The sequence below is a fragment of the Struthio camelus genome, chromosome 3 (assembly GCF_040807025.1).
Source record: "Struthio camelus isolate bStrCam1 chromosome 3, bStrCam1.hap1, whole genome shotgun sequence".
Lineage (NCBI taxonomy): Eukaryota > Metazoa > Chordata > Aves > Struthioniformes > Struthionidae > Struthio > Struthio camelus.
The window spans coordinates 75,045,005-75,072,593 of record NC_090944.1 but is presented as its reverse complement, the minus strand read 5'-3'; the positions used below and the strand labels follow the sequence as shown (position 1 = coordinate 75,072,593).

The 27,589-nt window shown below is 41.4% G+C and overlaps 1 protein-coding gene across 7 annotated transcripts in view; it reads left to right on the top strand.

The window, feature by feature from the left end:
• Nucleotides 1-11,889: 11,889 nt before the first annotated feature.
• The window catches only part of NHSL1 (NHS like 1), a 197,495-nt gene continuing 181,795 nt past the window's right edge, over nucleotides 11,890-27,589 (top strand). For 3 of the 7 annotated variants that reach the window (XM_068938478.1, XM_068938475.1, XM_068938474.1), the window contains exon 1: nucleotides 11,892-12,438. In XM_068938478.1, the coding sequence (XP_068794579.1) occupies nucleotides 12,072-12,438 (367 nt within the window). In that variant the 5' untranslated portion in view covers nucleotides 11,892-12,071. Of the gene's footprint in view, nucleotides 12,439-27,589 lie in introns of all 7 variants that reach the window. The other 4 variants (XM_068938484.1, XM_068938485.1, XM_068938477.1 and 1 more) reach the window with 2 other exon arrangements.

The window sequence follows — 27,589 nt, the reverse complement described above, 5'->3', positions numbered from 1 at the left end:
CAAGTCAATTAAAGGGAATGTTGTGGAGGGAAAGCAGGAGGAAGAAGACTTTTTACACAGGAGGATTTCTAATACCCATCTCTCCCCCTGTCTTGATTAGGCACTGCTTGTTAAAATATATTATAATCAAATGATTCCATCTACCAAACTCCGTAAACATCCATTTACTAATTTGATCATGAATAACCTTTCTCACAGTACTATCCCATTGATAGACTTGAGAAAAAGCTTGGATAAGGTGGCACTGATCTTTCAAATGGTTGCATGGACATTCAAAATTAGACAACAACGAATCTTATATGTGCTTTTAAAATAAATCAAAATAAATCTTGGAAAACTCCTTCATCCTTGGGAAACCTTCTGAACTATTTTAGCAAGTACTCATTGCATTATAAATTTAACCATGTTTGTAGTTGCTCCAGGGTCAGCAACATGGTGTGTACAGGGGAGCAAAACCGAAGTCTTGGGAAACAAAGTATGTGGTAAATTATAGAAACAAGAACAGAGCAAAAAACACTTGACAGAAGACAACTTCTATAAAGCTGGGGACTTACAGTTTCTGATATATGCTATGGAAATGATGTATGGAAAGGACTGTTGCATTTAATTTAACCTTAAATTCATAATACCTGCTCTTGGCAGGTGCATCTGCTCTTTTCCCCTTTTAAAGATAGAGGAAATGGAATATTATTTATGATTAATTCAGCACAGGACAGAATATGCAGCTTGTATCACGAAGAACGAAAGTACGTCTTTTGTTGTTTTCTGTAGTCTCTTTTTTAAAACTGTTCAATAATTTATCATAAAAGGGCCATAATGGAGTGAGACCTTTTCAGAGTAAAACAGTCCTCAGGCAGCACTTGAAATAAAATACTCACTTCAGTTGGTTTAATAGCTTGGCTAAATGCCTACTAAAATTGTTTTATTTTCCTTGCCAATGTTTACATTTAATATCAGTAGGATAAACTACTCTTCACATTCCCCGTATGAAATGCCACTGAACAGTATTGGTAGTTTAGTGTAAGTACAGGCTCCTAACTCAGGGGTGCTGGGGAAGATCCAGCAAATAAAGTTTAATTTTTCAAAGCAATTTCAGCCTCGCCTCTAGTATGCACAGACATTGTCTTGTGGGCATAGTCATCTGCACACATCTCTGAATCTGAAATCATACCCTCAGTCCCAGTGGTGAAAAACTCTGTACAAACTCAAGGAGCAAATAAAGACAATCCCTACCACAAAAATCATGCAACAGATGGATACAAGACAAAAGGAAAAGAAAAAGGAAACATCTAAACAACCTGGATCTAGATGATCCACCAATGTTTAAGCACAGCTGCAACCTAATTTTTGTCAAAGATTCTGTGGGCATCACAGAAAAGGAAGATTTTCAGGGTGTTTAAGGAAGAATTTGTAGGTTAATTTGTTGACAAATCTTCTGGCTTAAAAGCAAAAGATGCAAAGCTATTTTCTTAAGCCACATAATACTTTTATTTGGATTATGAGTGTATGTAAAACTTATTCACAGATCCTTTTATTTTGGTACACTCCATATGCAAAATGATGGGCCTCATTTGGAAACTTTGATTCAACTCAAGAAAATCCAATATTTTTTCTAGGTGAGATTTGTGAAGATTATGCCTGCAAACAACTGTGAAGATAAGAAGGTAGACTTCCTTTATTGCGTATGCTGAGAGCATGAAACACAACTTCCAAACTGAGGTTATTAGCTTAATATCAAAACAGGATAGCATATTGCTAGCAGTCTGCAATTCTTCCTGGTTCAGGTTTGCGGTTGGCCTGAAGTCACTTCTCTGAGTTGCTTTGTCAAATGAATTCCCAGAACTTTTTCCTGCTCTATAGCTTGGTGACTCAATAGAAATACAATTGCTATGATGTCTTTAAAACTTTAAGTGACTATTTGTTCCAGGCTGGAAGATATATTGCTGAGTAGTGTGAAATCTCCCAAAGAGACATTGGCAATCACATTTGTAATTTCAGACTCTGTTTTGCTAGGCATACGCAAACGCGGAACAAAAAACAAGCAAAAATCTCTTCCCTAAAGAGGACTGATGCATACAGAACTGTTTGTATGGAAAAATGTTTCTAAACAATGCCTACACTAAACAGTATAATAGTTGTCTTTTTAACGCGATTTTGCTCCAGTAACTGTAGTTAGTAAAGGAGAAGTGGAAGCTTTAGAGCGTCCTTTGCAGTGGAGACATGGAGGAGCAATAGCAGCAAGAGGTCTCAGCTCCACACACAACACCTGTGGCTGTGTGCACCATATTCCTGCGTAAAGATGGCTTCTGTTGCAAAGTATTTAAAACTGAAAGACATGATAGAATACAACAGACGTGTTCAGCACTATTCCACTGAAGGCAATTGTATATAGCCTAATATTAAATTATAGTATGGCACAGTAGACACTAATGAGAAGATTTCTATGTGAAGATCTTAAATTCATCTTAATAGAATAAGAAGTTTAAATGAGACCTCCTTATCACAGTGCATTCAGAAAAAAAACAACTAGAAGGAAAGAATGCGGTTACAAACTTTAGTGAAAAATAAGTATGTGCATTTAGAAGTTTTAGTTATGAATCACAGTAACTGTATTAGCATGCAACTGCAGTTAGAATCATCTCTAAATAAAAAGCATAGAAAAATCAACACATTAAAGAGCCAAACAAAGTGCATCATTCCTTGGGCTAAAATTCTTTAAACTTTATTTCACCTCAGAGGAGATAATTTTAAGAAAAACTAGAACAGAACTTTTTTTAGCTATATTTCACCGTATTTAAAAGTTGCTTCCTACGTTATTAAGCAGATTGATATGTGGGTTTTTTTGTCTTGAACTAACTAAAAATGTTTTTGCTAGAAATGCTTAAAACTTAGCATGCTCATATTCCTCTGAGGAATCCACACTGTGCCAAGTTTGAAAACACTTGGAATAGAAAGAAGGCCTGAGTAAATCTTGCATACTGTGCTACATTTTTTATTGATTTATGAACAACATGCAGATGCTTAGCATGAGCTGTACAGTTTGTCTGGTCTGTGCAATGAAATAAACACAGCTGCATTTATTACCGTGATTGCATAATCACATGTTTTGTACCCATAGACTTTTGGAAGTATTCAGATAGCAGTACATGCTTAAAGTACTAATTTCCTTTATTTTCTCTAATACCACCCTCAATTTATTTTCAATTTTAGGTAAATTTTTTTTTTCTGTACAAGCTAGAAATTCTAATATTTATGCTTCTGCAATACCAGTCATTCAGATCGTTTATACTTGTTATAAAGCAGTGGTATTACCACCACACAGGTCATAGAAAATACAAATGTGCCAGCAGTCAGAGGTAACACTTTTAGTTTCCTACTTTGGAGGTGTGGAGAGCCTCAACTGTTATTTCATTTAGTGCAGACTTTGCCACTCAGGGTAATCTCTAGATGGCTATGAAATAGGTTTGCCTTTAGTTTCAGGGTTCCAAAACAGTATTTTGGGATTTGAAAATATTTCATTGTTAGACTTTATTAACAATATGCCAGTCTCTGAGAATCGTAGAGTATATAAACAGAAACACCAGGCTTTGCAGCGTGAACACATTGAAACTCATTCCAACCAGTCAGCAGGTAGGTGAAATTATGCGGAGCACATGGTAAGATTCAATAAGCTAAACAAGGCATCAAGAGACCTTTTAATGATCTAGCATGGCGGTAGATTCTTCCCAAATAAATATTTTTACAAGTCAGTTCAAAACCAAAAAAAAAATCTTTTTCTGGAGTGTAGCAAAGAAATCTTACTGTAAATGCCAAAACATGAACAACACACTAAACTTCTTTAGCAAATATTTTGTCGTTGGCTTTTTTATCTAAAGGACTTAAAGGGTATCCAAAATCTTTAAAAATGTGAGGGATGACTTTAGGCAGTGGCAGAGTCTGCTGCAGATTGCTGAGCAACAGCCCCGCTACAATTTACCAGCAACTGGTTTGTCTGTGGTGTAGATCAGAGTGACAAACTACGCTAACTCACAAGGAAGAGAATGGGAAAATCTGCCTCTAGGGCTCCAGTTCTTGGAAAAAGGGAAGAGCCCCAAGCTGAATCTCCCTATATAGAAACCAAGTTGCTGAGAGATTATCTCAGTGTCTTGGTATCGTTACTCTTAGAACTACCATAATGATTTTCTTCATTTGGTGGAGGCAGTGCACTTCTGTGCCTTTCAACAAAGTGAATTCCTCACTTCCTATGTGGCAGAAGAAATTTCTGATGCAAAGGACCTTAGCTCTTTTTTTAACTGAAAAAGTATTTAGGTTTCTGCTTCACAAGGACTTCCAGTCATCTAAATATTAATAATATAATAATTAATTGACTTACGTAACTGTCAGTATGTATACAGCAAATCACTGAAGGACAGGAATGTGAAAAGAAAAACTTCTTCTGGAAAAACAAAGACTGGAGTGATCGTAGGCTGAAATTCAGACCCGACATATGGAGATGTTATAAATGCTGAGCAAAGTCTTTTGTTGCTGTCCCTAGCTTTAATAAGAACAGTTTGTGTGGAAAGCTTTTGTAAATTCCATATGAAATTTGCATTTATCTAAGACACTGACTACATTTATATCTTCTCTAACTGTGTTATATGTGGTCTCCTTTGAAGTAATTATACAGTTTACATTTTGATTCATTAACTAAATGCCTTAAATGAAAAATCCTAAAACAGTTCAAAACCTTTTCGGTCAAACAGGATTTGAAATTGCATTCTCTTAACTAGGCTGATTATGCTCCCAAACGAATGGCTCAGGACAAACAATACATCCAGTGAAGGGGAGCCATTTAAGTTGCTCCCCTAACATACAGACTGTACTGTTCACGAAAGCAGAACTCAACTTTTCCCAAGGTATTAGCTTCCCACAATCAGTCACTACAACTACAGCAAAGTACTTGCCATAACTCTGTGGACATCACTTTTTTTAAAATGTGCAGCCCTGCTGTGTTTCAGCTGATGAACACAGATGAGTGGTATGCTGGTCAGTGACAAATGATTTTTGATATTTTGCAGCAGCTCGCACCTCACAGACAGAATATAGGCTTCAGTCACTGAAAAGATGCAGAGCATGGCAAACCATACATCAACCCATGCACATTTTCCCATCACTGTGTGCTTTGAGCTCTGAGGGGAGTGTAATGCTATACTCCTGTTTTCATAGGCTCTATGATCTCTTAGATGTTTTTCTATTCATGCCCTAGATTTTTCCCTACCATTCTGCTCCCCTAAGAATGATACTACATATTGTTGTGGCTTGAAGTGCAGATATCGAGACCAGATTTTCCTGCAATTTCTTCACAGCATGTCAGCAGCCTCATTTTATGCAGCAGGGCTGCAGCAGCTCTCCGCTGAGAACTTGAGCTGCTTGCCAAGCAGGCTACAGAAGTTGAACTCAAAAATGGGCCTTCTTTTCTGAATTCACGAAGTATTTTCTCTGGCATTTAAAGATGTTTTTCAAAATTGTTGTTATTACATACCATCTTTACACTCTTGCCTTTAATGATCAGCTTTTTTGTCTGTTCAATGGAAGTTATTATGGTGCTTCATAGCTTCCCTACCGTGCTTAGAGGGGAACACAGCTTGGGAAAAAGACCTCTGAAACATTGTATTCACCTCTCATAGATACTTGCACAAACTGAAGGTACTCACTAGAAGCAGAAGCTTGATTTCTTTTTTTAAATTTTAAGAGTAAATCAAAATACTATTAATTTAAATCACAATATTAAAACCCATACATGTGTATGGTTTCAGATGAAGCATTTTAAGTCTGGTTACTAGACCTTTTACTGTGGCTAAAACAGAAAAAATATGCAAGAACCCATAAGCTTCTGCCAGAGATCTTGCATGCTACATGGAAGAAAAGTGTACGAAGTGCACAGACTACGTGTCATACAAATACGTCTATCAGCTTGTTTCATCTGTTGAAGGCAAGCCCAGCCCCCAGCCCTAAATCTTGTCCTGCCTTTTTCAAATTCTAATTGTTATTCTTTTAATGCTAATAGATCTGAACTCTTCCTACAACTCCACTTCTTCTCTATCCACAGGATGCAGTTTAATGAAACAGCTGAGCCAATCTAACACTGTATACTGTCAAAGAGAGGCGTCCCTGTTCCCTCGTTTCCCCCTTCTTGTTCCTGACCATGTCCTACAACCATTTTATTTGCACCAGCTCTGGCAGTTATTGAATCTCTCATGAAGCTGATTCAACTTACTGAACTAGCACGAACTACTGCGACCAGGCCAGTGAAATGAACTGGCTCTGCACAGAGTCTGATAAGTGCGAGAGTAAGCCCAGGAGGGACTGGACCATGCATCTGTGAGCAGGAATGGAGGGAAGGAAACAGGAGTTGGAGAGCTCTTCTTTTAGTGACAAAGAGCCGTGAGGTCTGTCTGGTTGTGTTGTCGACTCAGACTCATCACAACTACTGCTTCCTTCATGATATCATTCCTACTGTAGTTAGCGTTGATTGTTCCATTGCACGATTACTAATGTGGCTTTTATCCAGATAGCTGTGTAAAGATACAAAAATAAGAAGGGGTTTGAGAGTTTTTAAGCTGGCAGAACATAGTGTGCTGACTCTTGCGCTTGCGTAGATCTGCAGAGCATTGTAGCTCTGAAGAGCACAGGGACCAGCTGGCAGAACAACCCCAGTTCTAAACCACAGGCTGGACAGATTTGAAGAATAAGTTAGCTTAATGCTAGGATTGAGAAAAGAGAGCAGGGACAGAAAAATCACTGGAACTGGTGCACGAAACCACAACCCTTCCTTTAAGATAGCACTCAATAAAATATTAAACTCTTCTACTATGAAAGTGTGGATTCATTTGCTGAGGAGTTGGGTTGAAGGTGTTGGAGTTAATTTGCCGGCTTTGTTTAATGGTGAAAGTAATACACTGAAGGAAATCAGCAAAAATGCTGCAGAAAGAAGTAGAAAAGGGAGCTCAGCTCCAGGCTTCAAGCAGGTGTACAATCCCAGGATAAGCCAGAAAGGAAGAGCTTGGGGTTGACAGGAGTTTAAAACTCTGAACAAGGAAACTGTCTCCAGACACCATTTTCAGCGAAACGGGACTTTGTAAACAACCTGTATCAGAGAAATGCCTATTATCACCCAAGAAATTCTGTTATTAGTTTCAAAGGAACATGTACGGGATTCCATTTTTGGAAAAGGAAGGAGTCTTCTGAGCTATGTCAGATAAGGATTCCGGTCAACAAAAATACTGGTTATTGGCTTTGGCAAACTGAAAGAAAAGTTGTGATCAGAAGTTCTATGGCATCATCAGCCACAGGTGATCTTCCATCTAGCATGCTAGCAAGTAGATTTAAAGAAACACAGCAAAACACCTAGCATTTTTCTGTGGTAACTGATTATTTATTAATATTTATTTACAGCAAAATAAGTATGCAGTCACGATCAACAGATCACAAAAGAACATGGGTAAAATTCTGGCACCACTGAAATGCATAGCAATATTCAATTTGGATTCCACAGATCCTTGCACTAATGATGTACAATTCAAATTTACTTAAACGAGCAATTCAGCAAAATTTTGTTAGGGAGTCAGATTTACTCCCCATTTTCTGCATATCTCATGCAGTCTTTTCTGAAAAAGTTTTTCTTTTTTAATGATACAGAAATGTATCATAATTGAAAGAGCCCAATGTCTCAACAAGACTGGAAGCATCCACATACTTTTGGTTAACCAGGAAAGAATAAAATGTCAGAAAACATCTTTCTCCTGCAGAATTGCCTCTATTTTAAGCCTACGCCAAACTCGTGCAGCTCAACAGCCACAGTAACTCAAAAATACAGAAGCTGGCCACGTACAGAACGTTGAGCTTGCTTTCTAAATTACAAACCAGAGCTTATTAGTACTGCTCTGGGAGCAACTGAGAACTCAAAAAAATAAAAACAAAACCCAACCCGAACATACTATTGTTTATGTCAAAGTATCAACTCAGTTGTTTTTTCCTAGCATACATAGTCGGATAGTTTGAACCTGTGGGCTCAGCTGAACCTGGTGATCCCAGACAACCACATCTCAGCCACCTGCTTGGCACGTAACTATAATTTCAGGAAGAGCTGATGTCTAATGTTTAGCAGTTGGTAAACGTCTCTCCGTACTACTGCTCTCCCTTTGCTTCTGACAGCCCAAACGGATTGCAGAAGCAAGTACAGGGCAGGGCAGCATTACACCCGCAATAGGCAATGAGTAACTTCCACAAGACTTGTTTTCCCTTTCTTGAAATAGAACATGAAAGTTATTGCACACTCAATTTGGCAATTTAACTTGAGGCTTAAAAATTTGAAGCAAATAACCTATAATTCAGACAAAGTGAACTTCCCAGTGCTAGCACAGAAATCAACATTGAATTGAGGATTGTAGCAAAGTTTCCACTGTCCTTTCATCTGTCCTTCTGCTTTGCATCTCCTCTTTTCAAGACTCGGTTCCTGAGGACATCTCCCATGCCCGGCAGAGGGTACAAGAGCCAGGACCCTGATTCACAGCTCCACCGAGTTGAGCTGCCCCAGTGAAAGCCGCTGCTGCCCGCTTGGCTAGTCGAGCTCCTTCAGGGGAGGCAGCCCAATGCCAAGCAACCCACGGCTCCCCCCGTTCCCGCACGGCCACTGCAGCTCGCGGCGCCGACACGCGTGTGGAGGGCCGTGACCGCACGGAGCCTCCGCAGCCGCCGCGGGCACCGAGCGGCGGGAGAGCGGCACGAAGGCAAGGGGAGGCGGCGGCGGCACCCACCCAGCCCCTTCCCCCCGCGGCAGCAACCTGCCGCCTCCGCTCCGGCAGAAAGGGGGATCTCTGCCGGGGGAGTGTAATTAAAAAAGGACCACAAGCATCCTCCTCAGTGCGGCCCAAAAGCAGCAAAAATATTTCCCAGCAAAGCTGTTTGAAGTAGCCAGTATGCACGGGCATCCAGAGGTGTCCATAAGACAGTCTACGTTTCTGCTGAGCTTAGAAATTTTAAATGCTTCCTTTCTAACACGATGCCTACTGTAAGTCTCCAACTGTAACAGTGCCTCCATAATCTCCCTTTCCCTTCTTATGCCCTGTCCTTTGGCACGGGAGGGAACCAACTCTTGAGACCATAATTTACTGGTTACAATTTATAATATTCATATTTTGTAATCATTCATTATTCACATTTGTTCACACCTGTTTTCCTGATTATTCCATATAATAACACCCTGTCCTAGAAAAATAGACCTGACCAAATTTATGAGAAAAAAAGAATTATTATAGAATAAACACAGAAACTTTAGAGACTTTGTTACTTTCAATATTAGCGTCCATTTTTCAATTCAGACTCATTTCTTGACTTGGTTTTACTATCAGTGTTGAAAAGACCTTATTTTTCTGAGATACTATTCCTACCGGAAGTATTTAGGATATCAGAGCAGTTCATTTGCCAGTCTGCAAAAAAGAACGAGTGAAACAGGTCCACCGCCAATGAAATTCACAATAGCTGAGGATCTTGCCCGCATGTAAGTGTTGCCTAGAGTTTTGGCTTAAGTAACTTTAAGTCAAAATTCTTCACTGGGCCCAAATATTCTCCTCTGGGCCCAATTCCACGTTAAATAGTGTCTTTTTCCTGCTTACAGGTAAGAACATGCAAAAATAGTTGCAACATCAGGATCTAGATCTGAATTTTCTCCAGCAAGAAAGGATATTAGAGTGCTAAATTTGTCTCTTTAAACTACCTGTTACTAAAGCTTCAAGGAAAATAAAAATGAGTATTTTCCAATCAAACATACGTGCACATGGTTTTATGGTAAGCCCCAGTCTCAGCAGACAAGTTGTGGGTTTTTTTTTTTTAGCTGACACCTGAACTGTATTCTGTGCTTGTTTTCTTCATAGTGCATTTTATATTTGATTCTGCCTAGTACTATTTTCCCTTAATACTCATATGGTTGAAATGAAACAGATATAAAGCTACATTTCTCTTAATTCAAAGATCCCAGGGCAGAGGCTGTAGCTTTTATCAAATGACTATCCCAAACAAACACATCTAAGAACTAATGAAGACATTATGTCCCAAAATAAAACCAGAAGAATTTAATATGAAAGAACGACTGCTTTCCATCTTCTGTTAATCCATAGTGACAGCTTCCCTGTCGCAAGACTATTACTTGGGATTCCTTATGCGTTTAACCTCTGATTAAACACCATTTAGCCTGTTTGCACCATGTTCCCTCTCATCAATTTCTACAAATATTGCACATATGCACTCAATTTTACTATCTGTAACAGAAAATTGGAGGAAGTTTTCCAAGTTGTGCAGTTATCCATTGGTGACTTGTTTGGACTGAGGTCTGGAGAGAGGTATTTTTGTTCTTTAACAATAGATTGTCTTGCTTTTTAAAAGTAAAAGTTGAAGATAAAAGCTTCTTTTGCTTAATGTACGAGAAGAATTAGTGACTTCCAATTTTTGCATAGGAGTATCACCCTGAAAGTATTTCCTGTTCATTCTTGTGTGTGCCACTCAGTTGTTTGGTTTGGTTTCCATTGTCTGTGGTTCTGCCCTCAAACTCCTGCATGCACCAAGGAGCTTTGGAAAAACTACTGGTGGAATTGTTTTCTTCAAGTTTCCCTCAAGTAACAGAGGCTAAAGCTACACAGGAGAATTACTACAATTCAGAGTACTTTGTTATAAATTATGCTGCCCTAAGATGCCAGTGGGAGGGAGAAGTGGATCTGTCCTGGATCCTTCCTCCTCCAGCTGGTTCCGTTTCTTTCATTATGTAGAATTCATCGGCGGCAGCTGCAGAGAGCAATAGAGGTGGCTATGGGGTGAAAAGGGACCGTATGACCATTTCTCCCCAGAGCACTTCTTTACAAGTCTGAAACTTTGTTCCTCTTTTTACTGTACAGCAGAAATGCAGCACCAGTAGGTTGTTGCCCAGTTAAAATCAAATAGCAGCCGTCAACGTTTGCTAGCAGACTAAATTGGTTTTATGGGGAATAACTGCTTGGAGTAGCCATCTCGATGAAGTGCCTCCTGATTTTGTCTTACATAGGCAAAGGGCAGAGGACTGCAAGGATTAAACGGATCGGGGTGATGTTTGGGACTGTGACCTTTGACATCGTGCTCTTCTTCCCCAGCCTTTGAGTAACATCTCCGAGTCAGAGGTAGAGGAGGAGGCCGAGGTGAGAAGCTGGTAGCGGCTTCCTCTGCTTCGCAGGGCAGGGCGAGGCAGCGGGGGCCGGTGCCGGTGTCCCTGCAGCGCTGCCGGGCGGCGCGGGGCCGGGCCGGCGGGCAGACACCGGCTACCTTTGCTGTTAGCTGGCCGGGAAGGGTGAGGCTCTGGCAGAGGCTCCAGTTCGGGGAGCCACAGGTAGGCGGCGGCCTCTTTTTCTTTTCCCAGGTTTGTGGAAGCTTTTTTTTTTTTTTTTTTTTTCTTCCCTTCCCCTCTCTCCTCCTCCTTTCTCTCTCTCCAGCTCTTGCTTTCCGGGTTGGGAGTTTGGTGCGTTCACAAAAGTGCCTGCCCCAGCGCGGGGTTCCCCAGGTGGGGTTGCTCTGCGCTTTTCTCTCCCCTCCTCCCTCCCTCTGGCTGCCTTCCCTTCTTTGTGGCTGTATCCAGGGCGCTTCAGCCCCCCTCCCACGCTTCCTCCTCCTCCTCCTCCTTCCCCCCCCCCCCATCTCCACTTCGGGGAGAGAAAGCCGGGCTCTTTCCTGCCTCCCGGCCGCAGGGAAGCGCCGTGCCGCGCCGCCGCGGGCTCTCCCCGCGCCCGCCGAGCGGCGGTGCGGCCGCCCGGCTCCGGCTCCGGCCCGGGCCGCGCCCGCACATGGGCTCCGCGCGGGGCTCCCCCTGCGCCCGGGCGGCGGCGGCGGCGGCTCCCCCCCGGCCCCGGCGAGCTTAGCGCCCGTCTTGATTCATCTGTTGTTGTTCTCCCTCTCTTTTTTCTGAACTTTTGTCACTGCCGCCGCTCTGCGAATGAAGACTTTTCGCGCCGCGGACGCCTAGCTTGCCCCCCCCCGCCCCCGGCTCCTGCCTCGCCCTCCTTGCCCCGGCCGCGATGCCTTTCCCCCTGCGGACCCTGGAGCCGCTGAAGCTGTGCAGGTTGGAGGAGGCCGGCGGGGATGGCGCCGCGGGCGCGGAGCGGGGCGGCCCGGCGCAGGGGGACAAAGCGGCGGCGGCGGAGGGGGGCGGCGGGCGCCGCCGCGGCGCGGTGCCGCTCTTCAGCGCGCTGGAGCAGGTCAGCTCGTACGCCCTGGTGTCGCTGCTCATGCAGCTCTCCGACCTCTCCCGCTGCGCCGGCGACATCTTCGGCGGGATCCTGAGCGAGGCGGACTCGCTGTGCCACCGCAACGCCCGGCTCCAGCGCCGCCTCGGCGCCCTGGAGGCGCTCCTCGCCCGCCTCGACCACCGCAAAGTCAAAATCCGTGAGTGGCTCCTGCACCCCTTCCCCGGGCTCCCCGCGGCACGTGTCGGGGTGTGTGTTTGAGGGGGGGGACGGGGGCACCGCGGCGCTCTCCCCGGCGAGGCGGCTCTGCGCGCCCGGGGCAGAGCCACGGCGTTTGCCACGCTGCGAAAAGGAAAACAGACAACGGAGCGGAGTTTCCTCCGCGGAGGGGGGTGCTGCCGGCAGCCCCCGCGGTCCTGTCCGCCCGCCCGCTTTCTCATCGACGTGGCTCGGCTGCTCCTTGGGTTTCCTTCTGCCTCCCCGGAGCGGGGCCGCTGGCCGCGGGCGGGGGAGGCGGCGGCGGCGGCGCGGCGGGACTCCGGCTGCTGCAATTTTGGCGGTGCCGCTGTCTGGCACCAAGGGATTCAGCGGGGAGAGGGGGCTGCAGGAGGGACAGGGAGCTGACACGAGGGCTGAGGAGAGCCGGTTGGTTTTCAGCACCTCCAACGCCAGGAGACTCCGGCTGGGAGATAGCACACTAATCCCAAGGCGGGAGGAAGGGGGGCTGTTCATATATCTATGCCAGGTTTACGCTAGACCTTGAATCAGCTGGGCTTCTGACAGTTCAGTCCACATGCCTGACTAATTCTTTTGTACGTACGTGGGAAGACCTCAGTAAGTAGAAACCTGGGTATACTTTGCACCTATTTCCTGAGCCGCTGCTCTTTTGTATGAGCCTCTGCTGTGTCCAGAGTGATCCCGAGTTTGTAATTGTAACTTCATACAGAGCACAAACAGCTAGGTCCAGGTTTGGCCTTGGATACTTAACAAAAACTTCCCCAAACTGCTGCTAGTTAAGTTCCTTCTTGGAGTCGGTAAACCAGCCCTCAGAAGTGCCTAATTGTGGAAGGCTGTGCAGCTACACGGAGCTGTAGAGCAAGTTTTTTCCGAGCTTTATCCACCTTTGGAGGAAGGATCATATAAAAATTGTTTCTGCTACCAGTAGTTTCATTTGTTTGTCTTAGCTCTCTACAGAGTGAGGGATGGCTTTCATCCTCAGCTTAGCTTCCTTAGTGTTTGAAACATTCACAGATCTTAAGAATTTTGTTTCTACTTCTGTGGTAGCACTATATAGTGCAAGCCTCTCCTAAATAGTATTGCTGCTCTCAGACCATTGATAATTGTCTTCTAAGTGGAAGCAGAAAGCCTGCTTTGCATACGGTGTACTTAGGAGCAAAATTGATTGTGATGGCCTTTCACAGACAGATCCAGTGAAAATGGGCCCTGTATGGGTAACTTTTTCATTTCGCTTCATAATTATTCCTTATGGTATACTTTAGCGATTCTTTTTTTTTTTTTTTGGTGTCTTCCTCAAAGGAAGAAACTGTCATCACCCTTATTGAAAAGCTACTTCTGTGGTTCATAAGTGTTAGGCTAATATTTTGTGATATCCAGTTTATTTTTTGCTGCTTTGTAACAGTGGGAAACTGAAGTAACTTCTCTGACTCACCAGAACAGGTATATCCTTTTTCCCCAATACAGTTACATTAGTTTAAAGTCTGACTTGCACAGGCCTGGTGCATTCAGACTTAAAAAGAGAATATTTTAATAGTGGGAATATTTGTAGTAGGGTGATAATATTGCATTGATGTCCTAATAAAACACAGAATTTCTTTATTTAAAGAGGGAGCTTATTACCATACACTAATGCAACATATATCAAGTGAAGGTCAAAATGAGGCTAGCACTACACTCTGCAAACCCTGAAATTGTACATGTGTCAGACATTCAGTTACTGTATTTTCTCTTCGTCATCATTTGGCCCAAGTTAAATATATATTATTTTAAAATTTTTCATTATAATTCAGTTCTTTGAGCTAAGCCTGTTATTGTTTTTAATTTGCTTTTTCCTCTTGTCATTGCAATTCCGAAAACTGGACGCAGTTCTTATGTTTGGCTTTCCCCATTTGATTTTTCAATGCTTTGGTGATTAGCATCTCTGTTGTCAAATTTCATTTTGTTTTTTAGCAGTTGCGTTGCTGCTGCTATTTAGTTTACTGTTTAAAAAAACTTCATTTATTAAAGCCATTGAGTTCTAATGACTTGATGATATGTTTCTGATCTTTTTTTAATTGTATGAAAGAGACTTCTTGTAAAGCAAGATTATTTTACTTGGCTACCCATCATAAAGAATTAATATTCAGGCTAACAATGTTGACACTAAGTTGCACATTATGTCATGTCAATTTTCTTGTTACATGTTTTCTTCATTTTGTAATCTGGCCAGTGAGATTGGGTGTGATGATCGGTTGTAGTTAACATCATGAACTCATCCATAATGGAAGCTGTCAAGGCTTGTCTGCAAGTTTAACCCTGTTGCTGGCATTGAAGGTAAATATGTGGAAACCAAAGAGAATAATTCAATTATGCTGGCATTCTTTGGGAACAGTGACAAGGCTTTTTTTTTTTTTTTTTCTTTCCCCTTCCCATTTCTGAAGATACGGAAGCTTCCCAGAGGAAACCGTTGACTGGAGCGAACTCTGAGAGGAACAAGGATTGTCAACGATTTAAATTTCTTTCCAGTTTGCCAGATTCTTATTGCTTGTAAACACTTGTTGGGGGAAAAAAGTATTGCAAATTTGTGCATCTGTTGTGGCACATAGGTCCCTCTTGAGTGACATTGCTCCTGATGACTTAAGTGTTTTGGTCTGGCTGTCAAAAGTGTAGGACATTGTACACCTGCTTTTCAAATCTTCTAGGTGAAGAAAGGATTTCTGCCCACATGGTGGGACTGAGACAATAATTGCCTGTTGGAATTGAAGGTTCTAGGGTGATTTTTGTTATCACAGCGTGATCTTACACAAGACGGACCAGAGGAGGACTGGCAAACCTCTAATATGGGTCCCAGCTGTGTCTTAGGAGGTAGCTGTGGCCTGGCCGCTGATATATGAAGCTGTGCTTCTTATGGTGCTTGGGAAAGTATATACTTTGAAAACGTGAGGTGTTTTGGTGTGAATTATCGTATTATTTCAAAATAAAGTTTCCACATGGTGTGTTTCAGATAACTAGGGGTCTATTACAGTTTGTTCATCACTGTACTATGGCACATGTGTGGAGGGGGAATGCAGACGTAACATTTGCCTGCAGTTAGTCGTTCTTTACACAGTCATGAACTATTTGTCCGTACAATGTGTCCTTTGATGTGTGCAGGACCCATATGCCCCTGTATGTTGCTATCATACATCCTACATGTGTTGCTATCACACATCCATATGTGTATTATAAACAAGAGTATTAGTAGTCAAATATATCTTGAAAGATCTCAGTTGTTTTTCTTCTGTTATATACTCTTTGTTATCATTTAGTGAATTTAATTTATTAGTTAAAGTACATCCAGTCGTTCCACCATGTGCACAAGAGCTTTCAGTTTTCACAAACAGGTTAATAACTATCTGTGTTGCAGTAGGCTTTCCACGTTTGCAATATTTACAAGGGGGGATGTTTCTCATTTATAAACACCGGTTGGATTTCTGTAATGTCCTTCAACTGGGAGGCCTGCTTTCCTAGTGTGTTACATAAGCGTGCCACACGTGCTCTGGTAGTTTAGTTTCATGTGCGCTTCGGGATATTGAAGGTAGCCCTTGGGTTGTACGTGATCTTAAGAATCGTTCCCAGCACTCAGCAGTGATGGTGGGCTTCACTGGGATGGTTTGACTCTTGGTTTGGTTGACTGTCTTAAACTTTTTCTGCTTCTGGTGATAGAGTATCATCCACTGTTTATGTCTCCCAACATAAAAATTTGCACTTGATTTTTTTTTTTTTTTAATTAAGTATATTTTAAGGCCGTTTGATAAAATGCTTTCTTAAGTCTTATTTGAACTTTTCATGATGGGCAGGGTGTTGTGCCGTAGGAAGGGACATTAAAACACGAGGCATCACGCTATAGGGCTGATGACTGGTTTATAACTAGGAGACACTAATGGCTCAAGGTGATTTATAAAATTCAAATACAGTATGTAATACCCATGAACTTAGTTTAACTGCAGTAGCCACTTCTAGAGAATTAATTAGATTCAGTAGGTTTTTAACACTCTTTCATCAGGTTTTAATTAAGTCTAGGTGCACTGACTGTGTGGTGTGTTGTTGTATGTTTCCGGCACACAACTGCTGTAACACTGTTTACACTGGAGAACTTGCCTGAGAGCTTCTCATCTCCTAGGCACTGTGCATCTGTATCTGTGACCTAGCATTAAGTGATGTTTTCTTTGCTTTCAGCTCTTAAACGTCGGGGTGGGTGAGGATAAATGCCTCTTTGAAGTGATCAGAGCTCATCAAAAGGCGTATGATTGCAGCAGAGCATCTTGCGGGAATTACAAGGCAGCGCTTGGAAATGCTGTGAGGCCCTAAAGAGTCATTGTTTTTGTAGGGAGTAAAGGAGGACTCTTTTTCCATTAATATTCCTCTTCTACAGTCAGCAGATATTTGTGCAAAAACTAACATTATTTTTCTTTTCAGCGGATCCTAATGGCTTGACAGATTGGAAGGCTGTGCCTGCTGTCTTCTGTGTTATCAATTTTTTGGTCTTTCTGAAGAGATGTTGGAGATATGCTGGGAGGTGAACCTAAGGACAATTTCTTGTTCAGTTTCTCCAGTAGTAAGACGGGGTTTGGCCTGTGGCACCTCCTGCTATAACAACAAGAAACTGATCCTGTGGGAGGGAGGAAATGCTACCTCCTAATTATTGTTGTTCTTCAAAATCCTTCAGTGTTTGGTTTTAAAGGCACAGCATCATCATTTTAGGTTCATGCAGAATGTATATATACATAGGTATATATTTTTCCAAGTTCAAGCAAACTAATCAAAGTGAGGTTGGGGAATGGGGCATATGGCTTTCTGTTTATCTGCGTGATGTAAGGACAATCCAGTTTACACTTCATCTCCTGCTATTTTGTTTAGTAAGTATTTTCCACTCTTTGTGTGTAAGGCAGTGCTGGAGCACATTTCCTGCTTTAGCTGAACAGGAAGCTTTATTCAGCTTATTCCTAGGGAAACCCCTCCTCCATCCCTCGCCACCAAAAGTGAACGTTATCCAAGACCGTCTCAGCAGCGGGCAAGGGACAAACCGGCTGGCTCACCTTCTGGGCTTTCTCTAGCTTCTGGTGTGAGGAAAGATTGTACAAGACATGTCATCTGGTAGTAACAAAAATAAATCCTCTTTAAAAATGAAACAAAACACCCTCCCCCACCCTGGCCAAGGCATGCAGTCCAGGAAAAAACGAAAAATACTGTTCTAACAGTATTTGGGAGGTACAGCCCTGCTCTCGTACTTACCAGCTGCTTCAGGTGACCCTCCGCTATGGTACTTCTCTCTATTGCTGTGCAATCTGAAGATTCAGCAGCAGAGTTAAAAACATGTTAAATAGTTAATTGCTAAATTTCCCTGGGGGGGGGGGGGGGAAGAAATTTTCTCTTTTACCCTGCTTGTAATTATTCAGATTGCTGCTCAGGAGCAATATAACCCTTGTTTTATTTAGCTAGTGCAAGACTAATTATCTGTGGAAATTCAACCTGACCCAGAGGAGATTTCATTTGAAATGAGCAGAAAGAAAGCCTGAGCTAGAAAAAGATTTCCCATGGGCACAGTGGGCCAACGCGCTGTCCTGCTGAATGGCAGCACTCCAGTTGAATTCAGTTTGAGGAGGATTTGGCTCATTGTTTTGAAAACAGTTGACACTCTTTGGCTCAAATTTCGAGCTGCTTTGTACATTGCTCAGAACCTATTATACAACACCTACGAACATCTATTTCCCTAGATCTTATGATTGGCTTCTTCATTCAGGAAAACAGTGTTTAGGAGAGGCGGTTAATGAATTAAACATGTTATCTTTAGTTGTTTTTAATTAAGATCTATTTTGAACATTCCTAGATATTTTAGGATATAATAAAATGCTGTCAGAAGTTTCTTTTCCTATTAGTATTGGCACAGTCTTGGCTTGGTTCAGTGAGAGCTAGCAATCTTGGTCTTGTGGGTTTCTCTCCTAAGCTGCTAATATGAAGCTCCTGCAGAAGAAGCATTTTTTGGGTGAACCTATTAGCAAACATAAAACAACACACTGGAAGCCACTGAAATTCCTGAAAACCTCTGTCTTGGAGTTTAAAGCAATCTCTGACTAGCGGAGATTCAAATAAGGTTTTCAGTGGCAACGGGGAGCAGATTGCTCCGCGTGTGCTTATTGATTCCTGCACCTTCCTCTGAAGCATTTGGCGCTGGCTGCCAGCGGCAGTGGGATGCTGCAACTCACGTAGCAAAGGCCAGGTTCACTAGGGCAATGCTTGGGCTTTGCCATATTTCTGGGTGAAGGAGGTGGAATCTCCATTTCCTCATCATCTCTTTCTTCCCTGCGTAGTCGAATAAATGATAATATAGTAACTGCATGCGCTTCAGTTCATGTCACCTGCAACAACCGTTGCAATGTTGTGAATTGTGTGACAGGCTGCCCAAGTACTGTGATTTGTTGAAGCTTGCTCTGTACCTTAGTAGGCTAGGGTGCTTAAAGCATATGAAGAAATAATCTAGTTGTTGTAATGATTAGCCTTTATTTACATGTCATCTGGAGGACCTTTTTGCACAACTTTTGAGTGAAGTTACCCTCAGTGATCTGACAGTTGGATTGCTGTTTATGTTTAGGTTTATGTTAGGTTGTCATGGAGCCATCACATATTTTTTGCTTTGGGGAGAAAGCGTGGTGAGAGGTAGAAGTACGTTTGTGTTTCAGGGGTTTTTTTTTGTTTTGAATTCCTAATTCATGTTTCCTAAACTGCCGTGACTACCTCCTCTGACGAGCTAAAGCTAGTGCAATGCAAATAGAAAAGGAGACTGAGAAAAAGGGTGAATTTAAAAAGTGTACATTGAAAGGCTTGGCAATTATGCAAAGTCCCTGTTTTTTTTGTAGGCCTAACCTAGTCGTCAGACAAGATCAAAATTGTCCGCCATAACATTAACGTGATCAACTGAACATGGTAATTAAATGTTAAATGTTTGTTTGATACGAAATCTGCTGATTGGATGACAGTTTCCTAAGAGACAGGATGACGTGCCACTTAAGAGACTAGAAAAAATATCTTTGTACCTGTGGGTTAAGCGTAGATTAATGTGGGTGGACTTTGTAAGTTGTTTGTATTCCAACAGTACAATTTTAGTTGGGCGGGGCTTCTTCTAGCTTCAGGCTGTTGTGGTGTTTTTTTTCTTTTTTCTTTTTGTTGCCTATGAAGGATAGGTGTTTTATGTTAGGTTGTTTTTATTTATTTATTGGTCTCTGTCCTTTAATCAGCATTGCCCATATGAGATTTCACTACACTTTATGAGAATTATGAGGAATTAGAATATGAATGCTTAAGCTCCTGCTTAACGTGGTTTAGCTTACGTCACTTTGGCATCGCAAAGCAGAATTGTTACGCCTGCAAAGACAGTCAGTGCAGAGTAATTACTTTGCCATAACTCTTCTTGCTAATTTCCTCACGAGAGCCCACTGGTTAAGGCCTGATTTTTTTCCCCTCCCCTCCCCTCCTCCTTTCCCTTAGTAGTGTGGGCTTCCCGCCCTAAAAGTACTGTACGCTCTGGCATGCCGCCTCTCCGCTCCACGTCCTTGTGCTTGCCCTGGCTGTTCAAAAATCTGTGCTGTCTACTCTGCTCCTCACCACCTGTATGACGAAACGGCCTTGGACATCTCTCCTTCCCTGTTTAAGTACAGTACTCTGCATGTCTGCTAGCTGTAAAATTTGGGAGGGAGGAGGAGCAACAAGTAGGATGAAGATTCACAGAGCTCCGTGCTTTCTTTTAACAACTTTTCTTTCCTCTTGCCCCTTCCTTTCATATGCCTAAGTCTTAGCCCTAATGTGAGGCCTTCCAGGTTGGGGCTGTGGTGCAGCAGATCGCACTGCAGTAATACTCTTGATCCCATCTCAATTTGTCACTTGAATGTATAAAGTAATCCTTATGCCAGTTTTCAAGTATTTAAAAAATGAATAGTCTGAAAGCTATATTCCAAAGAAGTTAATCTTTTCTAAAGTCTGAACTTCTGTTTTCTGCAACACGCTTTGGGGCTCGGCAATTTGCTGCAGTACAGTTTGCAAAGATCTTGGTAATAACAAATGGGTTTTGTTCATCTGTTGTTGCTTTTTCTCCTTTCAGGCTGCCACATAGTTGGTAATCAGGCCTTGTTTATTCGTGAAAACCCATTCAAATGCTTCCTATGAAAAAATGAGACATCTATTGCTCTGCTATAATAGTGTAAACCAAGAGCAAAAACATTTGCACTGATTACAGTGATAGAAGTGAGAGTATCCAAGCATTACTTGAAGTTTAAAACTCAAATAAATTCATTGTAATGTAGATCTATGACTCAGATTTATAACTGCTGAACTTAAAGCACATTTAAATATTTCAGTAGGTTCAGTTTCCTATTCTACGTGTCAGCAGCAAGTCTATTTTAATCTGAAATTTACTGTTTTGAGAACTGGTAGATCTATTAAGTTAGCTGATCGGATATACATGTCGTTCCTTTTACTGCAGTTAGGCTTGGACTAACTGTAGTCTAACTAAGCAAATTTTGATTCAGCTAAGTTTAGTTTTATTAATTAACTTAGATCCTACTTTTTAGAGATTATGACTATCATAGATGCCCGTGACACTAATTGGAACTATAGGTGCTTACTGTATTTGAAGAGTTGAGACAGTGCATTTTTGTGCTAGCAGTTATTTACTTATTAACTTAAATCATAATTGAAAAACTATGAAGTGGAGATTGCAAGCATATAGAAAAGTAGTGACAGTGTGATTTATTTATATATTTATTTTCCTCTGAATCAATTGTCAAGTAGAAAATGAAAACAATAGACTTCTCTTGAATATTCTGAATGATATGTTGTACTTGAGTGCTCTTTTTTCTCCTTAGTCCTCCCTTTTTTTTTTTTTCTTTTCCTTTTAAAAATCAAAATGCTGGCTTCTAAGTGGTGGGATAAATATTGCCACTCACTAGTTTAAATATATTATTCTAGGTTTAGTTGTTCTTACGTTGGTAAGCTTTCTCAGCAGTTTGTTTGAATAAGAAAGCAAGCTTAGTCTTTCTCCTGGCAATCGGACGTCTGTCCTCTGTTTTTTGCTTTGGCTAGTTTTGGCTTTTGGCAACAGATGGGAGTTCACTTATAGGAAGCTCAGCAGGACTTGAGAGAGCTGCTTTGTAGGTTATCTCTGGTGGCACCTTTTGTTCCCGTTGTATGGGAGGAAGGAGCTCCCAAGTGAATGGTGTTGGCTTTCCCTTCCTATTCAATATATAGATGAATATGCTTGAATGCCTTAAAAAACCAAGCAATGTTTGGTTAATGGAATATCTTTAGATGCTAAAAATAAAACCTCAGAATATTGTAGCCGTGTGTTCCTTAGAGATGCTTAAAATATTTTGAATTAGAAAAGAGGAGCCAACTACCAGAAAATAGGAACAACTTCTTACAAAATTTATGTAAAATGTATTCTCTCTTTCTGTTATCTATGATACTTGATTTTTAATGCAGAAGGAATACAGGAACAGCAAAGTTTGATTATACAGCATTGTTTTTTCCTGATTGTTCTGGACATGTCGCAAAGGAAATAGTTTTTTTTCCTCTAATTCCTATCCGTTTTTCAATATTTTCTTCCACCAAAATATTTGATACCAAAAATATGTCTTTACAGAAGTCCAAGGATCCAATAATTTTTGGAAATACCTCAACCTTACAGTTTATACTTATATAGTTAATATATACATTAACATGTACTTTATTGCATTATTGTTATAGTCACTTTTATACTGTTTTGATGTGTAATGCTGGAAAGGTAGAAGCCTGGTTTTGTGAAGCGGGAAAAACATAGTCTTTCTAGGAATTTCAACATTCGAAATATGAGAAAAGACTTAACAAATTTGTTCTGTGTTCAGTATGAGGGAGAAAGGCAATTCAGATTTGGTGATGTTCATAACGTGCCTTGGTGTGTCAGTTCAGACATAGTTTTCTTAAATCTTGTTCTTTACGTTAAACTGTTTCCTCATTCTAATAAACTACTAGTAAAAGTATAGGAATAATAACTAGTAATAGTAGTAGTCAGCTACTGCATAATTCCTCCTGCTAGATTCTTTTTTTCGTAGCATGTGTATATAAAATCAAGAGTATTAAGGTGTAAATGTGATATTTATCGTGAACAGGATGTTTGCAAGGCTGAATATACACCGTAGGGGAACGCATAGGGTGGGATATAGAAGAGCGATAGTGGAGAGATAGAAGGGTTTTGTAAAAGTTGTGTTCAGGAGCCTGATGAAGGGAGAGATAGAGGAAACTAACTGGTCTAGCAACTGGTCTTCAGAGGGCCAGCACCCTTCCCCATATCTCTGGGTTTTAACCTCGCGTCGGGGAGCGTGTGCAGTCCTGTTGGGCAGGCTGCGACAGTGCAGTCCTGGCAGGGAGCAGTCCCAGGGGCTCTGACCCCATCAGACTGCAGCTGCGCCCGGCCCAGCTTGCACAGCACAGGCTGAAAGTGGCCCTGCCGCCGCACTTGCCAAAATCCCAGACAGCGTTGTGTCGGCTTTACCTGGGGCACTGGCCAGCCTCGTCCTGGGGAGGAGGCAAGCAGGGGTCTTAACCTTACTTTGAATGCAGGTAGAATGCAGATTTGCAATGCAATTTCGTGAGTACAGTCACAGTTATAATTATCTAATAATTAGAATACATAATATGCAGTATTATCGTACTCTATAATCCTAAACTTTGAGTTCTGGAAAGGTAGTAAAGCTGGAGAAAAGAGAGGTGGACGTGAGCCTGCCTTGTCGTGGTGTTCAGCAGTAAGACAAGGCTGCAGTTTAGCAAGAAGTCTTGTATGTGGGGAAAAGGGAGCCTGTGCTTGCTTGTCCTGAAGGAAGCAGTAACTGCAGCCAGTGTTGACCTGCTTATGATCACAAGTTTCCTTAAAACACGAGAAAGCATTTATTTAGCACAGCCACAGTACAAATTTAACTGAGCAATACAGCTCTCTTTGCCCCAGGAGAGCCTAGTCTTAACACACTCAGGACAAGCAAGAAGATGGCAGTTTAGTTAACTGTGGTTTGAAGAAGTTTATGTTGCAGAAACCAAAGTTTCACAATAGTTATGGGCCTTCTTGAGGTCTGGAGGAAGAGCAGGTAATTAGAAATCCACTGAGTGTTTGCCTGAAGGGAAGAATACCACAAAAACATAGAGCTCTTGGTGTTTTTTAGTCATCATATTACAAAAGCCTCTGTTTCTTCCATATCTGTTACAGAGACATTGTGTCTACTTGATGGTAATGGAGACTGAAACCATCTGTAATACTTATTATCTTGCATGCTCCCACACATTGCTGAGTTTGGCTCGCGTTTTGTGATTTGTGATGTCCCCGCTGAGAAGCGTGGTGTATGGTATGGGAGGGAGTGCTTTTTGTAACATGTTGTTCTGACCCCGTTGTTGTACCAGAGATGCTCTCCTCTCCCTTCCCTTTTTCCCAGTGCACAAAATACAGTAGCTTTTTTTCCTTACTGACCGTTTTGTTACTGTTAATAACCTTACTGACAAATTCTGAAACTTGCTGCAGTCTGAAAAGAGCTACAGCTAGCAAACAATAGGATGAAGGCTATGTAATCTGCTAACAATGTACTGCAGCTTAATACATCAAATATTTAAATGATTTAAATTCGTCAAGTGGCACAACTGGTAGAAGAATGAATTGGCTTGTGATAGACAAAAGCTTGTCTTCATTTGAACTCATGCCAGTTTCCTATGTTTTGTGCTCAGGAGTATTTGTCACTAGCTGTGTCTGGAAATATACAATATTTTAAATTTATATTATCGTGCGTGGCTTATAAAAATAAAACATAAATAAACTTAGTTCTAAAGAAAAATGAAAGCAAGGATATAGTTTCAGTGAATGTTTGAGCCTACCAGAGCAACTTGCAGAGCATTTAACAAAAGTACCAAATCATAAAAATGATTGACTGGGTAAGGACAGATCCCACCAAATAGTTGTTTTGGTTAAGAAACTTTGTAGGTACACCCAGAACTGACCAGAGTCTGTCTAGTCACTCAACTTGAAAGTCATTATTTCAGTTAATGTCAGAGCACAGTCTCTTGTGACAAGGTTCTATTAAACGTGTTTCAACCGTACAGCATTTGCTATAGTGCTGTTCTTTTTCCAACAGCCACTCTTAAAACTGACGGTGTGCATTTTGATGGAATAAAACTTTCCAAGGAAAAGTTCTTGAGGCTGCTTGACTAGTTACCAGAGGTGGTTCTGCAACAGAAAGGGTAGATGGTCCCAAGTGTTTTCATGGACATGGAGATCAGAGTCATTGAGGTGGGAAGGGGCCTCTGGAGATCATCTGGTCCAACCCCCCGGCATGGTCACCTAGAGCAAGTTGCTCAGGGCCGGGTCCAGTTGGGTTCTGGATATCTCTGAAGATGGAAACTCCACAGCCCTTCTGCCCAACCTGCTCCAGTGTTTTACCACCCTTGGAGCAAAAATGTTTTTTCTTATGTTTAAATTGAATTGCCAGTATTTATGTGTTTATACCCGTTCCCCCTTGTCCTGGCACTGGGTGCTGCTGAGAAGAGTCTAGATCTGTCTTTACCTTTCCTCCATCATTCATACACATTGATAAGACCCCTCACTGCAAGCCTTCTTTTCTCCAGGCTAAACAGTCCCAGCTCTCTCAGCCTCTCCTCTTATGTCACATTCTCCAATCTCCCAGTCATCTCTGTGGCCCTTTGCTGGACTTGCTCCAGTACGTCTGTGTCTTTCTTGTACTGGAAACCCAGAAATGGACTTACCAGTAGATGATAAGCCAAAGCATTACAAGCAGGAATGCTGGTGCACTCCCTTACTGGAAGTTTGTCTGAGAAGAATGCCAGTTGCTTGGCACTGCACCCAAGGTGGACAACCTGACCTGGAGAGCTGGGGTACTCTGTAGCCTTAGGTAAATGTCTTAATACATTTATCTGAAAAAGGGTAGATAAAAGAGGGTATTGGTTAACCAGGTAACAAAGCTGGCAGCCAAAGATCACGTTATCTACTTGAGGACATCTGATCTTGCAGGGTTTCCTTGGAAGAACTTTAATGGTTTCAACAAAAATATTTACCACTTCTGTCAGAAGGCAATGCAGTAAACTCATGACATTAGAAAGAGCAAAAGTGGAGACTATTTCCAGTGTCTTACCTAAGAGACATTTCTGACAGTATCTCTCTAACAGAGCTTTTACAGGAAGAGTCCTGAACAACCCTTCTGAATGCTTAAGAATTTCAACATCAGCTTCCTTTTCAAAATTCTAGCAAAGATTCTTGGCTAGTTTTTTGGAAACTGTCTAGGAACTAGGTTATGTTAATACAATACCTTTTTTTTTGCTAGTCTTTGGGAGCTTTGTTAAGCAGATTAGAAGAAGGATACCACATAATTCTGTTCTTCATCTTGCTTGGGACAAGCAAGTGAATTCCAATGAAAAAAATGGGGAACATCTTTCTTGTCATCAACAGCAATGTTTTATCCAATAAAGTAGATCCTCGGTATCCTGACTTGCTGCTAATTAGCACGTTTCCCTGAGCTTTCCCTAAGTAACAATCCTTTTAGGCTGAATTAATTGGCAACACTTTCTGCACATGATGGTGCTTTAAATGAAACCTGTGATTTAAGGGCTAAGTAAAAGCTTTGGAGAAAAATCACTTGTTTAAAAATATTTTTGTTAGACTCTAGAATTATCTCTGATATTTTACATAACCTATTGCTTACACACATGAATGACAAACTATTATTATACATTTATTTCCAAGGAAGGTTCATAAACTCTAGTTAAAGCGTTCAAATTCACATGGAAGAAGCCAAAATGGCATTTGATAGAAGTATATTTAAAGCTCTCAGAGGGGTCCCTATCACCACATGGAAGATGTTATATATACATTCCTGGGATAAAGCCTTAAAAAGTTTTGAGGTGAATTCAAAAGACTATCAGGTCATCCTAAAATTAAGAGATTTAAATACTAGATTGTGGATTTATGTCAGAGTTCTCTTCTCCTGCAGGCTCTTTCTATTGCATGTGTAAATGGACTTTGTCACAGCACCTCTGGGAAATCTCTGTTGGATAACCTCATAATTTCAGGTATTTGGCACCTCTGTTGCTTTCTGCTGTGGAACCTTGCAAGAATGAGGTTCATTGAAAAGTCTGGCCTTTAATACACGAGCATAATGATTCATTTTTTTCCTGTTGCATATCTAAGGAGAATAGTTACAGCCTGTGGAATGCATCCCATTTTCTCTGCCGCTATGAAACCCTTGCTTTTATATTTGTTATAGTTTTTTGTTTTGTGTTTGTTTTGGTTTTTTGTTAAGGCCACCCACGTATAAGCCAGGATTTTTTAAGCCAAAGGCTAACAGACATGTGTGGTTTTTGTTTTGTTTATTTGTTTTTAAACCATAGAGGAAAAAGTTTTTTAAGCCAGTAAGTTTTCCCTGTAGTGTTTGCAGTCAAACATTTTGTCACTAGATGAGTACAGATGAAAATGACTAATTGGCTTTAATTGTCCAAATTGTAAGAAACCAGAGCATTCTATCCTAAGTGCATATATTCTGATTTTGTTTTCTGATTTGTATCTTCAGCATCATTATTCAAAAACTTAATTTGTAGTCATTTTAAAGCTGATAATACTCCTTTATATACATTTTTATATAAAGAGACTCTCCGACACAAATCTCTCTTTGAGAGTTTGTTGTTTGTGTTTCAGGTCAAGAAGACAAGGAGGGGTGAAAGTCTGGGTTAACTTACCAGTTGCGTTTTCCAACATCAGTTTTGACCTTGAGTTGCTAAGCATGAACTTGGAACAAAAGAGCTTTATAGAAGTGGTTGATGGATGAGTTGTAATATTGAAGTTCCCCTCCCCCATGCCCACATCCTTAGGGGTCGGTCCCTAGTTAGGTTGTAGCACTGTCTTCCTAGAAGAACACGTCTCCTTCTGAAGGAGTTAAAAATACTTCAGGAATGTGTTTACACTAGAGAGGAGGTGAGAGAGAGAAGAAAATTGTGTGGGTAAGGTTTTCATGTTTGTTTTTGGCAGGGAGGGGGGAGGTGTTATTCCCACCCAATGTTTCCTAATTAGGTGGTGGTTTTAG